The 17095-nt window shown below is 48.8% G+C and overlaps 1 protein-coding gene and 1 long non-coding RNA gene across 3 annotated transcripts in view; one reads left to right on the forward strand and one right to left on the reverse strand.

Moving 5' to 3' along the window:
• Positions 1–251: 251 nt before the first annotated feature.
• LOC147005343 (uncharacterized) lies at positions 252–11205 on the reverse strand. Of its 2 annotated transcripts, none has more exons than XR_015046994.1 (4): positions 6941–7817; positions 5701–5777; positions 4701–4981; positions 252–541 (listed from the first exon to the last, which is right to left on the reverse strand). It is a non-coding gene; the product is annotated as an uncharacterized LOC147005343 (long non-coding RNA). The 2 variants fall into 2 exon arrangements; XR_015046993.1 differs by lacking the exon at positions 252–541 and adding an exon at positions 10767–11205 and having other exon boundaries at positions 4745–4981; positions 6941–7690.
• Positions 11206–11542: 337 nt separating this feature from the next.
• The window catches only part of Vsig10 (V-set and immunoglobulin domain containing 10), a 35238-nt gene continuing 29685 nt past the window's right edge, over positions 11543–17095 (forward strand). Inside the window, exons 1-2 of the mRNA XM_021163884.3 lie at positions 11543–11817; positions 15971–16051. Coding sequence (XP_021019543.1) covers positions 11757–11817; positions 15971–16051 — 142 coding nt within the window. The 5' untranslated portion in view covers positions 11543–11756. The remainder of the gene's footprint in view (positions 11818–15970; positions 16052–17095) is intronic.

The following is a 17095-nucleotide window of genomic DNA, read 5'->3' on the forward strand; positions in this document are numbered from 1 at the left end:
GCCAGCTTGAGCAATATGCCCGGCAGGGAACAGGACGAATAGAGTGGGAAGGAACGCGTGCACACAGGAATAGACTCACCTCGTATCAACCTAGCCTCAAGCTGACTAACTCTACCTAGACTCTGATTAATCTAGTGACATAAGCCCCTCCTATTAAAAAAAAAAAACACCGGAGCCGGGCGAGGAGGCTCACGCCTTTAATCCTAGCACTCGGGAGGCAGAGGCAGGCGGATTTGTGAGTTCGAGGCCAGCCTGGTCTACAAAGTGAGAGGACAGCCAGGACTATACAGAGAAACCCTGTCTCGAAAAACCAAAAAAAACAAAAAACAAAAAAACACCGGGAATAAAGACTTCAGGATGTGAAGTTGGGAAGATACACCCAAAACTCTAGCGTGTGCTATGAGGGATGTGGGCGCATGAAAGCGGAGGCTAACATCAGGACGCTTCCTCTGTAGGTTCCAACTTTGTACGCCGTCACTCCCCTGAAAACAGGGTTTGCTGTTAGAGGCTGGTCCGGTCAGCCAGATTGCTTCTGGGGTTCCTAAAATCACATAAAAAAATTAATGAAAAGATGAGAATAGTATTTTTTTTAGTAATTTTTATTCTATGTACACTGGTGTTTTGACTTCACTTATATCTGTGTAAGAGGGTTAGATCCCTGAACCGGTGCTGTGAATTGAACCTGGGACCTCTGGAAGGACAGCCAGTGTTCTTAACTGTTAAGCCATCTCTCCATACACACCTTTTGTTTTTGTTTTGGTGTTTTTGGTTTTTGAAGACAGGGTTTCTCTGTGTAGCACTGGCTGTCCTGGAATTCACTCTGTAGACCAGGCTGGCCTTGAACATATTTACAAACACCTTGGCCATAGAGCTAGTTAGCTAGGCTCTACTCTAACTAAGATCGTAACTAAAGACATGCAGGTGTCCTTCCAGAAATTGTTGTCTGTTTCTTGTTTTGTTTTGAATTCTTTCTAATAATTGTTTAGCAGTTTCTTATACTAGGCCAGATTGGTTTGCATGAAAACAACATTCTTCCCCAAGGAAGGCACAGATGCCTGCCTTTCTGAAGCCATTAAGTCCAGTCCTCTGTGGTTCGGGAGAACCAGAACCGTTGTAGCCAATCGGTTTCATTTCAGAGTGAGTATGAATTGTTGTACTAAGGTCTTGTCCCCTCTGATCTGATTGGGATAGCTGTGTTGTACCTGTTGGAGGCATAGCATGGACAAGAGATGCTGTAGGGTCAGCTCCATGGGGGGTGGGGGTGGGGCTAACATGGAATCTTTTGTTTGGCTGTGAGGGAGAAGTTCAGAAATTAAAAGGCAGGGTAAAATGTAAGTATGCGGATAATTAGGAGGAAAGAACTGATCTGGTTGAGGAGCCGGAGTGGGAGGGACTAAATGCCAGTACACGGGAGGAGGCTTGTGGTTGAATTTTTTTCTGGTTCCTATGATTTGGGGCCCCATCGCAAACCAGTTAGGATTTGTTGGTGTGGACGCAGCATCTTTGGAGGAGAAGCGCACAGATCCCATCCTTCGAAGTACTCAAATCTACTGTGCGGCAGCCGGAGACTGGACCTGGTCCTGAAAGCTGTTAAGCTGATCACAAAATTCTCTAAGGCTTTTGAGAGCTACTGAGACAGAGGGGCTGCCTCTCTGCTAATGGTTTATAGTTCTGAGTCCTGAAACAAGGTCCACAGTGGTTCAAAGAGGGACTTTGGATGGAGTTAGATTCTCCATGTCAGAAGTCACTCAAACAGCTTTTAAGGGATTTAGGGAGCAAATTTCTCTTCAAAGTGTCAAAAGGGGACGCTAGAGAAAGAGCAGCAGTTAAGAGTACCTCAGAGGAGGGTCCATCCCCTGGGGTCACAATTAAATTCAACAGATGACAAAGATCCAGACCCAAAGTCAGGAGGTACTAACTGTGCAAACTCATGAGAAACATTGAGACAAAGTTAACATACGTTTTACTTAATAAGGTTAAATAGAATCTATAGCTGAGTAGACCAGGTACCAGAATTTCTGGAGAAGGATCAGGTAACTGTAATTAGCAGTTTGTTACATCGGACTCCTGAATAAGGAACAAGCACCTGGAAGCTTTGTAAAGGGACTCAGTTGAAGTCAACTCCCTAACTGGCGATTTAAAAGAGAAGCCCGATCCTACTGAGACGGTTTTTTATAGGATCCTCTAGCAAGATTCTCAAAAGCACCACTCCGGTGGTGTCCAGAATAACTTTCCAAAGGTGGGAGTCCGGTGACAGAGCACCTGGCAGCCTCCTTCAGTCAGGGAACGCCTGTGGTGAGGGTGTGGACCCTGGAATTAGCTCTTGCTAAAAGGAACATTTGAAAGCCAGGGTAAAAGGTATTGGTAACTAGCACTTAGGTCATACCCCAGCCTGGTGGCTTAGGATCAAGCTTCCCCTGTTCACAGCATCCTCATGCCAACCGGAGAGACATTGAGGGCAGAGGGATTACTAACTGCCTCGCCGCTGTCTGAGACATTTAGGATATGGGTACAGACTCTGAGATCCTCCACTGGGCAAGAGAATCCACCCCATCACGTAAGACCTGAGCAGGAAGCATGAATATCTTCCCTGTAGATGAGGAGGTGGTCCTTTTGGGTTTGACCAGAGATAGGAATGGCAGGCCTCTGAAGGTCTTATTTTCCCACGCACCCTTATCTGTCATGAGGGCAGCACGAAATTTATTCTGGTGGGGCTGTGTCCCATCCAATGGAGAGAGTCCTACTTGGATCTGGGGATATCCTGCCATGCAAGTGCCTTGTAAGTGTAGCCGATTTTACTCAGGAATTTTAATTTTCCATAAGCTGGTTGTTCTGATCTACCTAATTTTGAATATTATTATTATTATTATTATTATTATTGGTTTTTTGAGACAGGGTTTCTCTGTATAGCCTTCGCTGTCCTGGAACTCACTCTGTAGACCAGGCTGACCTCGAACTCAGAAATCCGCCTGCCTCTGCCTCCCAAGTGCTGGGATTAAAGGCATGTGCCACCACTGCCCTGGCATTAACTTTTTTAAAAGTTAACTTGCTTTAATTTTTCTTATTTTTAGGTTTTTATGTATTTATTTAATGTATGTGACTGTGGCTCTCTTCAGACAGGCCAGAAACAGGGCATCGGATCCCATTACAGATGGTTGTGAGTCACCATGTGGTTGCTGAAATTGAACTCAGGATCTCTGGAAGAGCAGTCAGTGCTCTTAACTGCTGAGCCATCTCTCCAGCCCCCTCCCTAGCCTTTCATAGTGTACTTTTATAAACATCATATATTGTGTATTTTTTTCCAAATAGCTAAATTTTAACAAAGTTAGCAAAGATATAAACTGATTAGACTTACATCTTTTTTTTTAATTATTTATTATATGTAAGTACACTGTAGCTGTCTTCCGACACTCCAGAAGAGGGCATCAGATTTTGTTATGGATGGTTGTGAGCCACCATAACTGGGATTTGAACTCTGGACCTTCAGAAGAGCAGTTGGCGCTCTTAACCACTGAGCCATCTCCCCAGCTCCCTAGACTTACATCTTTAAGTCAGAGTTTGCTAACATGAATAGACCATTATAATCTTAGGAATTTTATATATGGAGTGTTGTAGAAAATTACGATTACCTGTACATGGACTTTCAACTATTAACTTTTTTGGTTATAGGTTTTAAGTTGGCAAGAACCAAAAAGGAGTATTCTGAGAAGTAGACATTTGTAATTATGCACACATAAACACAAACACACACACGAGCTGGGCATGGTGGTGTCTATAGTCTCATTACTTGAGAGGCAGAGGCAGAGGCAGGTGGAATTCTGAGTTATAGACCAGCCTTGTGACCAAAGCAAGTTCCAGGCTACATCATGAAACACTGCCTCAAAACAAACAGCGACAGCTATCCATAAAGAGAGAGCGGTATACAAACATAACAAACTAATCATTTGTAGTCATAAATTTCCTATAGGAAGGTGTCAGGCAATAGCTGGGGCCTATATATATATATAGATATATAGATATAGCTATCTGGAGCCTTAACTCAATATATGTAACAGCTCTCTTCTTGTCATATTGGAAGGCCACCTCTCCAGTTTTAGTCTTTAGCCTGAACACTTAGAAAACTGTGAGAGTTCATATAATGAGGGTCTATTGCACAGACCCAGCCGGGAGCTGGGACTGGATACTCTGGTGAAGGTCCCATGACCTTACCTTTTTCCCTTTTCTTGGGGGAATATTAACATTTAACAAGGCCAGCTGCGGTTATTTTAAGCAGGCCTAGCTCAAGTTCTGAAGATGGCAAGTGTTCAATTCAGGAGACACTACAATACCACCTTAATAAAAGGAGGTCACACAGAACGACATGATAAATTAATAATTATCTTTTAATTTTAATTTACATACTGTAAAACCATTAGGCCTTGTAAGTTTCCAGGCAGAGCTTACACTTATAAAGGCTTATAAAACAGCCTTTATAAGTTATATAGCAGGTAGAGTTGTTTTTTTTTTTATAATCATTACTAAATTTATATGAACATCATCTAAAAATTTTGGAGAGGGATCCGTTAAAACTGTGTTGTTGTGCATTAAGAGATTTTATACAAAGGGTCTCTTTTATCCTTTTCCTGAGCATCCTATCAGCTCATTTTAATACGTACATCTTATGAAGTAAACAAGAGAAGCTTCTATTGGGAATAGCTTACCTCTTACCGGTTCTCAAGAGACCATGATGTCTTTTTCCCTGGGGTGTTTTGTTGTTTTCTTTCTCTGTCACAGAGTCAGGGAGCCACCTTGATCTAGGAAGGTGGCCTTGGGGAAACTTTGAAATAACACGCTTGGGTCTGAAGTAGGCAGGCCAAATCCCATTTCCGGATCATGCTTTGCAGCAAAGTTAAATAGCTAGTGACAACTTTCCAGTATTATCCCCACCCAAAGACACGGACTGAACTCAGTGATCTACATCTCCATAAGCAGTTTGTGTGTTCTGTAGATGGGTGAAGACAACGTGAAAAGCCTAATGAGTAGCTGATAAATAGAAATAAAAGCAAGAGAATGCAGGCTTGGTGAGGTGGAAACAAAAGCCAGACTAAAGGTTTAAGGTAAAAATGCCCCCCAAACAAAAATACCACCCTGGGGGGGCGGGCACCGGCTAGGAGACCCAGGAGAAACTGGGCATTAGGGCCCGGTTGTAAGTGGAAGCTGAGTGGCTGGCGGGGAGGAAACGAGTTAAAATGAGTTTGGGCGGGGCAAGGTTTACCTGTGGGCGGGGCCTCCAACCATTTGCTTTCATTTATGAAAGTTGTCTACATTCCCAATTGGAGCTAGCAGTGGCCAACATCGAGGGAGTAATGTGGACAGATTCGAGTGGATAATTGGATGCGTTTGGCGGGTCGGAACTTGCTAAGACAGAGCTTTAGAGCCCGTTTAAACAATTTGGCTTAAATTTGAAACAACAGGCAGGTCTAGTGGAATGTCTTACCCTGCTGCCTGAGGCATTCCCCAGGATTTAGGGAAAGAAGGAAATGAACCCAAGTGTTGGGGGTTGGGGGATCGGGGCTATCCCATGCTCATAAGACTCAGCAGAGTCCACACAATTAAACGTAGGAGGTTCCCCAAACCTCTAAGGCTTTGTGATCCTGAGGAAAAGCTCCTGGAGCATCCAGGAGCCCTGTCAGGGCACCTCTGAGTCAGATGGTTGATTACCTTGTCCTGCAGAATTCTGGCACGTGGGTAGCAGCAATCAAACTGTGAAAGGACTCTCAGCTTGGAGATCAGAGAGTCTGGGAGGAAGAGGTCAGAAGAAGGGATTGAGGAAGATGGATGGATGGAGAGGACAGGGAAGAGAGGACTGGCCAAGCTGGGTTTACACAGCACCGATAAAGCCCCAGGGCCTGAAGATCTGTCTGTAGGCTTACAGTACCCATGGAGGCAGAGGCCACAAAGGACCTGAGGTGTCAGGTCAGATTGGTGGCTTTTATATTGAGCTTAGGGGCTGGGGTTGTGAGACTAGGCCGAGAAGAGGGGTGGGGGAGCGGGACAGAAAGGGACTGGGGAAGGTGGGGGAAGGAAGGGGAAGGAAGGCTCTCTGTCGAAGGACATAAGAAAATCTGTTGCAGAACAGCCAGGGCTTTACAGAGAAACCCTGTCTCGAAAAAAAAAAACAAAACAAAAAACAAAAAAAAAAAGAAAGAAAGAAAGAAAGAAAATCTGTTACACCAGAAGTAAGAAAACCTGGCAGAGAGGCTGACAGACTCAGTTCAGCAGCCTCAGAAAGCTTTACTGGAACAGCAAGGGGCCTCAACCTTTCCCTGGGACTAAAGCTGAGTGTATTTACAGAGGTTGGGGGGTGGGGGGGAACCTGTTCGCATACCAGGAAGTTACAGCTCTCTTTTTGTGTGTGATTTGACTAGGAACAGCTTGGGCTGTTTGCCAGATAGGACATCTTGTTTCTGCAGGTGGAGCTGAACAGTCAGACTGGGGCCAAGCATCTCTTCATGGCTGGGGCTACTGCCCAGGACAGCTCACTCCAGTCCTAAGGGCAGGAGGCTATTAAACAATGCTAACAAGTGCTCTAACACTGAACTGAGCTACACACCCCAGCCCTTTTGTTCCTTCTGCCTCCACAAATTAAGACACTGGTCAAGCTGCCTTGCCTCAATTCATAGGGAAATAACAACCGCCTGGGCCACAGGTATATGCAAATAAGTGAAATCTATTTAAAGGATGGGAGAGAGCAGAGAGCAGGGAGCAGGGATGGGTCCCGCTTGCCAGTTCTCTCTCTCTCCCATTCTCTCTCCCTCTCTCCCTCCCTCCCTCCCTCCCCTCCCTCCCTCCCTCCCTCCTCGGAGTAATCTCATCCGGACAAAGAACATTTCCAGCCTTGGGCTCAGCATGGTGACTATGTTACTTTATTATCTCCAAAAACCTGCTTGGCTGCTCTCACCTGTTAGGGTACCTGGCTCATTCACCTCCCATCAGCCTCTGGGGGGGGGGGGATGTGTCTGTTTCCTTGGGAAGCAGGTGGCCATCTTTCTGTTTCCTCTGAGAGGGGCAATTTCACTTTGTGGGAGCGTGGGTCCTCTTTCCAAATCGCATGGGTCTTGGAGCCACAGAACTTCACCATCTTAGCCTGTGCTCCAGAGAGGCTGGGCTCCGGTTATGAACAAGCTCGTTTGACAACTCTCTTTTCCGCCTCACCCCACAGTCCCTCTTCTTGGATGTTTGCCTGTTTATCTGCCTTATTTGTTTCTCCACAACCCAGGCAGGGGCGGCAGAAGCAGCAGCAGCAGTAGCAGGTTTCCACCCAGGCTGGTCCCCAAAGCCTCAAGGGACATCTCTAGGTTACTAAGACTCTCTCAAGAGTCACCTCTAGGGACAGGAGGAGTGAGTGGGGCAGAAATAATTGGCACAAAGGTGACTTGCCTGACTGTTGTCAAAGACTCAGACTGAAGAGGCAACCCCCATGAAGCAGCTGGCCAGAACCTTAGTCAATTCTTTCCTACCCGACTCCCCTCATGGCGGCACCTCCAGCTAGGGAAATGGTTTCAGGAACAGAGCATCTGCCCAGCACGCAAGAGTCCCTGGCAGCCATCCCCAGCAAACACAAGAAACAAACAGAAACAATGTGGCAGTCTGAGATGTGGAATCAAAATTGTGACTCTTCTACTTCTATAATGGAGCCTCTTGGAATCCTCTGGAAAGTGAGAAAGAACACACCCACCCCTCTGGTTAGCCAAGGACTGATAGCCAAATGCATGAGAGTGACCTGGAGCTAGACCACCACCACCAGGCAGTCAGACAGGGAAAGGGGCTGCTAATAGGTTTGGTGGGTTTTTTTTTTGGGGGGGGGGGTGTTTTGAGACAGGGTTTCTCTGTATAGCCCTGGCTGTCCTGGAACTCACTCTGTAGACCAGGCTGGCCTCAAACTCAGAAATCTGCCTGCCTCTGCCTCCCAAGTGCTGGGATTAAAGGTGTGCGCCACCACTTCTTGGCAGCTGCTAACAGATAATGAAGATAGGAATGTCTGCTTCTTTTTCTCAACTCCTGAACCAAGACAACAGCTCAGAGGTCTGTTTTTTTTTTTTTTTTTTTCCCTGCCAACGGGGACCACCTATCACTGCTTGTGTTGGTGGGAAACTTTTCCTGGAGAGATGCAACAACACATATCTACTCACCTCAGATAGGGAACCCAGGACAGCAAAGTCCAGATACCAATCAAGTCTAATTCGATGAACCAATGGGTTTTATTGGCATTACTTGCCGGAGTACGGCTAAGGGGTTACTTACAGAAGTGAAAAGTGATTCAGACAGCTGTGTCACTAAAGCCCACCTGTACTGGCTGGTTTTGTGTCAACTTGACACAAGCTGGAGCTATCACCGAGAAAGGAGTCTCAATTGAGGAAATGCCTCCATGAGATCCAGCTATAAGGCATTTTTCTCAATTAGTGATCAAGCGCAGGAGGGCTCCTTGTGGGTGGTGTCATCCTTAAGCTGGTAGTCCTGGGTTCTATAAGCAAGCAGGCTGAGCAAACCAGGGGAAGCAAGCCAGTAAGCAGCACTCCTCCATGGCCTCTGCACCAACTTCTGCCTCCAAGTTCCTGCCCTGTGTGAGCTCTAGTCCTGACTTCCTTTAGTGGTGAACAGCAATGTGGAAGTGTAAGCTGAATAAACCCTTTCCTCCCCAACTTGCTTCTTGGTCATGATGTTTTGGGCAGGAATAGAAACCCTGACTAAGACACCACCCCAGCATGGGTGACAGCTCAGAAAGCTGGGAACCTGAAACATACTGCCACAGCCCGCAGGCAGCTCAAGGGATCGGAGAGTCCTTCCCTGGGTGCCTCAGCTGGTCTGAACCCTTTCCAGGAAGCACATATATTTCTGCTTCTCCCAGCTAGCTGGTCTGGTCTCGAGTCTTCTTTACAGCTCGGCTTATCTGAGTTTTCTTTTTGCAGTTTGGCTTTTCTTACTCTGGAGGGAAGGGGGCCTAGTGAATCTGCTCAGTTTCAGACACTTCCGGAAGCTACTTTGCGTTGTTGTTTTAACTTCCTGCTGAAAGGGCTTTCGTTAAGCAGGAAATGTCTCAATCTTGGAAGAAACTGTTACAACTGGTCAGATGTGTTCAAGCAGAGTCCAGAACCTGTTTACCTGAAGCTGTGGACCTATTTGCTCCCCTTTCTTTGTCTAAGCTAATCATTCCAAAATTAGGTTTGCCCTTCCCAAGAAGTTAAGACTTCAGAGCCGGGGCTGGTGAGAGGGCTCAGCGTTCAGAGAACTAACAGCTCTTCCGGAGGTCCTGAGTTCAAATCCCAGCAACCACATGGTGGCTCACAACCATCTTTAATGAGATCTGATGCCCTCTCCTGGTGTGTCTGAAGATAGCTACAGTGTACTTACATATAATAAATAAATCTTAAAAAAAATTTACTTCAGAGTCACTGAACCCCACCACCATCACCGCCATCTCTGCTCTGTGAAGACTCTCTCTGTGCCTTGCTCTGTTTTGTCTGGGTTACTTTTCTCTTTTTCTGCCTTCTGTGTGATTTTTTTCCCTCTGCCTTTTAATTCACTGATTGGTGGAAAAAACAAACCAGACAAGATTAGCCATGTTTAATAGCCTAGGTCAATATGTACCTGCCCCACAGCTCATACTTAAAAAACCCTTTATTCTGTTTTTACTTATGTACGTGAGTGTGTTCCCACACCCATGCACATGAAGGTGCCCTGGGAGAGCAGAAGTGTGCGCTGGATCCCCTGGAGCTGGAGCGACTGGCAGTTGGGAGCTGCCTGTGGGGGCTGGCAACAAACTTACAGTCTCTGCAAGAGCACTGAGCACTCTCAGTAGCCAAGTCATCTTTCCAGCCCCTCAGAGTGCAAGTCCATATTTGATTATGGGATGTAGGGACCTGTCTCAAATGAGAGATTTCTACGACAATGCTCAGTGTCTATGAAAATGTTTGCTTAGTTTGGAGTAAGTCAAAGTACCTCATCCTTACAGCAACCTCCCCTGGGAGTCTCTTACTGATGACCCCCCCCACACACACCTTACCGTGGGAAGCCCCATATGCTCAGCCAGTCATCCTGGCATTTCCCAGGGCATTGGTGTTTCCAAACGGGTGGCCGTTTCCTCTGTGTGATGCTCAAATGTACAGACCTATGTCCCCTTGGCCTTAGTGGTCCCGGAAAATGTAACAACATTGGAATATGGTCACAGTCGTGGACCTGGGGTTGGATTAAGCAGAATCTAATCCTGGTTTTCCCTATAACAAACTCATCTTGGAGAGCAACCCCAGCCCAGTAAAAAGGGGCTGAATGGTGTCTCTGGTCTAAGGGTTGCTGGAACTCTGTGGTTGATTTAGCAAGTGCCCCAGGCCTGCTCCGTGAAATGTCCCTCTCTGGGCACCATCAAGGTTCTAAAACATTCCAGAGTCTTAGCCAAAACATTTCTGGGCAATGCTTTCTACGATCAGCTTGTTGACTTAAGACCAGAAAGTTGGTCTGGAACGCTCAAGTATCATCAAAACCAACTAACTTAAGACAGCCAGAGTGGCATGGTTGTACCTCTGATCCCAGCATGTGGAAAGCTGAGGCAGGAGGACTGCCTCAAAGGTAGAAGACTGAGTCAAATGCTGTGTCAAACTACCATGCACATTCATTTATTTAATATAACCTAGGTGACAACTAGGTGCGTGGCCCTAAGGAGGCAGGGCTCAATCCGAATAAACTCCCTCGTGTTTATGGATTCGAAGGCAGTTCTCTCTAGGAAACCTTACCTTGGGACAGTGAGGTTTTCAGTGATTTCTTTTTTTTTTTTTTTCAATTCCCATTTTAGCCTTTTCTCCATATTTTACTTTGGTTTGGCAGTGCTGGAGATAGAATCCAGGGCTGGGCACGGGCGCTATACCCCTGAATGTCATCCTCAGCCGGCCCAATATTTTATAAACTCACAAAAAGACTCGGAGAACTTGAGCCGAGGGACGCCCACCTCCCAGAGCCCACAGTGAAGATTCCACGGCGATGACTACATCCTTGTTTTGAACACGAAGTTTTCTCTCTGAGCCGTTTCAAGGGCAGATCCTCCCGAGGGCCCAGCTGTGGCGGTGTCCACTAGGACACAGAATCGGGATGCCAGAAAGCTGAGCCCGGAAATGTGGCGCTCCGGGGCTCTGCCAGGATGGGGGTTGGGGAGACCAAGAGGGTCAGGCGTGGGAGCACCTGAAAACGAAACTCGCTCTTCTCGTGTGGTCTCGACCCAAGTTCATTCGAGAACCCGAGTCTCGTGGTTGCTTTTGGCCGGACGGTCGCGGGATCATCTTTCCCTGGGCTCTGAGCGATGGCGGCGCTGTGGCCCGCCCCTGCACCGGAGAACCCAGATGACAAGCGCGATAGAGCCGCAGGGCTGGGACGTAGCCGGGTGCCCCGCAGCCCGCGCTCAGTGCACAAGCCGGGGAGCGCGTCCAGCAGCGGCGGGCCAGCGCTCGCGGCCGCTGCCTCCCAGGCCCCGCGGGACTGGGATCGTCGCACAAGGCCCTCCTCCTGGTCAAGGTGGAGGAAGTTGCCGGAGAGGCGGGAGGGGGCCAGCGGCTGTTGTTTTCCGCCAGTCGGGCGGGCTGGGCGCAGGGGCGGGGCGCGCGCCCCAGAGGCGATCGTCGGGGTTCGGCGGGAGCATCCTAGCCGGGGAGCCCTTCGCCGCTGGCCGGGGAGTCCCAGGAGCCCCGTGCACCCCGAGCTGCGCGCTTTCCCGGGAGTAGATCTCTGGAGCCATGGCCGGACTCCGCGTCCTGCTGTGCCTCGGGGCGCTGCTGGCCCGCCAGGGCTCCGCAGGTAAGGGACTTGCCACCCCCAACCCGGGGACCCTAAAGCCCCCGCAATAAACGTGTGGCAGGACCCACCGAGGGGCACGTGGAGAGGAAAACGATCCCCCACCCCTTCCCTTTTCCTTGTTAACTCCGTGTTCTGGCTTTGCCCGCCGCATCGGCGCACCTCGCTGTAAGCTTCCATTTGTGTCCATCTCACTGTCTCCCCGCCTCCCAGATTGACCCGGCCTTACACCTGTAAATTATGGAGTTGCTTCCTTACGCCCTCCCGGAGTGAGTCTACCTGAGCCGACCCGTGCGTTCCAAGCCGCGCCTTTTTCCTCTTCCATTCCTTTTCTCTTCTCCTCTTACTTTTTCTTTTGAAATCATTTCAGACTTGACCAAAGATTACCTCCGCTACGAGATATAGGTGGCGAATGGTCTTATTGTAGCTCATCTACCTAGCGTTGTTGCAGAAAAGTACCGCGCGCGGGGGATGGGGTGGGGGTGGGAAGGGGCGCTGGGGGGGGGGGGAGAGGTGCTTAGCAAAACATATAGATTAGAAAAGGATGTTTGAGTTTAACTCGCCCGCGAATTCCTGCAGTGTAGGAACATTTCGATTCGGGGTTGGGGTGGGGGAAACAAACCCAGGAGGTGTGGGTAATTTCCAAACCCACCCCACCCACCTGCTAGCCTTGTGCGTTTAGGAAGTGTTTAGGAAGTAAGCTATAAAGTCATCTCTGAGCTCCCGGGCAGCAAGCGGCAATAGTTCTTTTTTTTTTTTTTTGGTTTTTCGAGACAGGGTTTCTCTGTATAGCCCTGGCTGATCCTGGAACTCACTCTGTAGACCAGGCTGGCCTCGAACTCAGAAATCCACCTGCCTCTGCCTCCCGAGTGCTGGGATTAAAGGCGTGTGCCACCACGCCCGGCGAGCGGCAATAGTTCTTAACTATTATGCTCATCGTAGCTATTTTGCTTTTACAACTTACTTGTTTACGTGTAAAAATCAGTACCATTTCCTGTAACCTAGGTTTGCCTGACTCTGTGGGGGGGAAACATTTGAAGGTTTGACAACACAGGCTGTCCCACTAGAGACTGGGCCATGGCCTATGTTATGTGGGACATGTGACCCCAAATTTGTTCCACTTTTTTCTTGCTGTGTTATCCCCCGGTCTTTTTGGGCCATGGATTTTAAAAATTTCTTGCTGATGATGCACGTGTCCCAGGCAGTCCTCAGCTCTTAGCCACACCACCAGCTCCCGTCAAAGAATGGTACCTGACGGCCTTGCTGGGCACTTGACTTAGTGACCCTTCTGTTGTAAGCCATTGGTTGGGAGTTAAGGGGTCACTCTCGGTCTTCTTCCCCTGTGTTCTCAGTTTGCTGGAGTCTGAAGGAGCTTGAGCTATAAGTAAGAGAGTGTTAGATGAACTTGCTTTTAGAGTGTAGGATTCTTCCCGCTTGGAGAGCTCCCTCCAGAAGTCTTGGTTCCTTGCTTGAGTCATAGTCTCATAGGCTGCTCATAGTCTCCCTGCTGCTGGGGCTCTAGGCCTGAGCCACCAGCCCTGACTTTCTGCTCAGTCATTTTGAGGTCCAGATCTCTAGGTCTGCTTTCCCTGTGTGCTAGGTGCCCAGGGGCTTGCTGGACATTCATATGTCACTCTCATTTTTCAAGTGGAAAGGTGGGACAGGTGTCTTTTCTTCTGACTCAACTACATTGTCATCCGTGCTTCAGCTTGTCACCTGGCTGTGTGCTCCGGGCTGTGCTTGGGGAGAGTTATTGGGAAGAGATTTTTGTCTGGGTATTACCAAGCCATGTAAATGAGGATAGATAGCATCAAGATTGGTCATCCCAGGGCTGGAGATGTAGCCTGGTAGAGGAACGCTCAAGCCGCATGAGGTGAACCACATTGTCCCTCTTCCATTTCCCCTCTCCCTGAGAGTGTGTATCTCTTCCATATTGCGTAATGTGTCTCTAAGGTTAGGGCCACAACAAAGGGTCCCCTGGACAAGGGTGTCAAGCTGGCACAAATGGTACTCTGTGTTTAATTTTTTTTTAATTACATTTTAACTTATCTCTGTGTGTGGTGTATGTATGTACCATGGTGTGTGTGGTGCTCAATGACATCTCTGGGGGTTCTCTCTTTCCACCGTGTGGGCTCCAGGGATCAGGTTTGGTGGCAAACACCTTGACCCTGTTGTTAGGCTTTATTGTCTCGCCCTGTCCAGTGTCTCAGATCCAAGTAAATCCTTGTGACCCAATGCACTCGAGACAGTGACTATCCCACATCACTAAGGAAACACGTGGAGCCTGATGTGGCACATATTGGACCAGTGTGTATTGGAATTGGCATATCTTCGGGGCCACCCTCTCCTTGTCCATGACAGACATCACCAATTGATAACCATTCTCCAAGGCTGATTGGCTTCTGCTGCATCCCTGACTAGATGACCTAAGGCCACATTCAGCTTCAATAGTTAGAAGCAACGATGTGGGCAGAGCCAGGAGGAGATTAGCCAGGTCATTGCCTTCTTCAGAGCCTGGATTAGCTCAGTTTTCAAGGTTTAAGTTGCAGGAAGGTTATTCTAGGCCAGGGGGTTAGGAAGGGGCAGCTGTGCTAGTCTGAAGGATGCTCCATGCAGCTGTAACACTGCAGTTCATCTTTTCCTTGGTTGCCAGGTGAGAACCAGCATTGGTAGGTAATAATTTGAAAATGAACCTTGCCAGGCGTGGTGGCACACGCCTTTAATCCCAGCACTCGGGAGGCAGAGGCAGAGGCAGAGGGATTTCTGAGTTCGAGGCCAGCCTGGTCTACAGAGTGAGTTTCAGGACAGCCAGGGCTACACAGAGAAACCCTGTCTCAAAAAACCAAAACAAAACAAAAAAGAAAGAAAGAAAATGAACCTTCCTCAACCCTCCACCCCCACACCTACTTCCTCCCATCCTCCCTTTGGAATAAGGGTCTGTCTTCATAGCCCAAGCCGGCTTTGAACTTCATCTTCCTGCCTCTGCCTTCCAGTTCCTGGAAATGCAACCGTGTGGCACCAGATTCGGCTGTGGCGGACTTTTAAATGATCACTTTTAAGTGTTTAATGCTATTTGAATCCATTAGCATTAGAGGGTTCTCTACCTTATAGATACTGGCTTGCGCACCCCCACCCCCACCCCCCGTGGTTTCTGGCTTTGAGAGCCTTTTGGAAGTAGTGTGACTAGGACGGGCAGAGACTTAGGACTTGTTGTGACCCTGCCCAACTTCAAGGAGCCTTTTCTTATCACCGGAGGAACCCTGTGGCTCAGATACTCCTTGCTTGGCAAGGTCACCAAGAGGCAGGTGGCAGTTTCTTTTTGCTTATAACAATTTTATTGAGATATAATCTACATACCATAAACTCTACCCTTGGGCTGGGGATTTAGTTCCGTTGGTCGAAGGCTTGCTCTGGGTCCCCAGAACCCCATAAAACCAGGCGTGGTGGTGGTCCACGCCCATCGTCTTGGCACTGGGGAAGTGGATGCAGAAGAATCTGAGTTTTAATGGTTATCTTTAGCTGTGCAGTAAATTCAAGGCCAGCTGTGTCGGCTTCAAACCCGGCATAGTGAATTCTAAGACAAAACAAATGAAAGCCACTCTGTTGGGCCAGTAACATGGCTCAGTGGGCAGAGGAGCTTGCTGTTGACCTGGATAACGCAAGTTCTGTCCCTGGTCACCCTCCTCCATTCCCCCATTGGTGGAAAGAGAGACCCAACTCTTGAAAGTTGTCATCTGACCTGCACTTGTGTGCAATGCTACGGTTGCATAGCATCTGTCCTGTTAGTTACTTCCAGGACGTTTTATCAGCCTTCCGGTTTGTGCCCAAATCCCTGTCCCCGTGGCCTCTCTAGAACTGGGTGTCGATTATGGAAAGTTCTGGAATATTGTGCTTTTCAGGATAAACAGAGTGTGTGTGTTTCTTGTTACCGACTAACCAACCCCTGGTCAGCTGTTTGCCCATTGGTCTTGAGCAGGTGTTGGAAATGCCCTCTGCCCCTCCCCACACACCCCCTCCCTCAGGCAGGGGATTATTTTGTAGCCTGCCACCCAACACCTGATCTCCCACCTCTTCCCTAAGGGCTAGGATTCCACATGGATGTCACCACAGCTGGCTTTGGTCTGGGTGTTTGACTTGGCTCTCTCCTTCTGTCTAGGACTCCGGCTTCTTCTGAACCCATCCCGTGCCAACTTGTCTGTCGGGCCCAACTCTGAGGTCTTGCCTGGCATACATCCAGGTAAGCTTGGGAGCCCTTCCTGTCCCCTTGTTCCTCACCTCTATCCTCCATACCAGTTTTGTGCCTGTTTTCCCACCAGCCTGGAAACTAGATGGGTTAGTTCTCTCATTGGCCACCAGCAGATCCCCAGAGCCCAGCAGGGGACTTGCCTCCCCAGTGTTTGCACAGTATATGTTGTCAACTCATTCCTGCCTGGAGGGTGCCCTAAAGTGATTAATCCCCGGGGGATGGACACCAAGATCTGATCCCCCACCCCTACTCCATCTGGATGTCTAGGCAACAAGTCTGCTGCTTAATATTGTACCCTGACAGACAGCCACCTGAAGAGAGAGGGTAATGCTTACTGCTCAACACTGTTGGGGTGATTGGATAGGCGCTCTGCTGATCTTGCCTGGGCCCTCACAGGATGGTCTGACCAAAGACTGATCTAGGGCACTTGCATCTGGGATCTCTGAGAACCCTGGCTCTGCCCCATGCGGGGATCATCCTTGCCCAGCAGTTGGAGCTGTGCCTGTCCTCATAGACAGCGGAGGATTCAAAGGAGCCATCGGATGATGCGGCGCTTCTGCCGTGTGTGTGTGTGTGTGTGTGTGTGTGTGTGTGTGTGTGTGTGCGCGCGCGCGCGCGCGCGTGCGCGGCATGAGAAGGCTAGCCGTGAGAATCTGAGGTTAGCCCCTCTCAGTGCATCCATCCGGAAGCAGAGAGAGAACCGGAAGTATGTCCAGGCTCCGTAACCTCAGAGCCTGTCTCCAGTGACTCACTTCCTCTGGCAAAGCCCCTAACCTTCCCAAACAGTGACACCAGCAGGGGTTGGGGTTGGGGGGGCGGGAGTGGGGACGACATGGGAACCCATGGGGGATATTTAACATTCAAACCATATCACTACTATTAAAAATGTTTGATAAAATAGTTGGGGATTTTGCTCACTGTTAGAGCACTTGGAGGCTCTGGGTTCAATGCCCAGCAGTGTATAAACTGGGCGGGGTGGCATAGCCTGTGATTGCAATGTATGGGAGGTAGCACATGCTATGAGGGGAGTTCAAG

Source organism: Mus caroli, unplaced genomic scaffold, assembly GCF_978045245.1.
Source record: "Mus caroli unplaced genomic scaffold, Mus_caroli_1 scaffold_4, whole genome shotgun sequence".
In the NCBI taxonomy this organism is placed as follows: domain Eukaryota; kingdom Metazoa; phylum Chordata; class Mammalia; order Rodentia; family Muridae; genus Mus; species Mus caroli.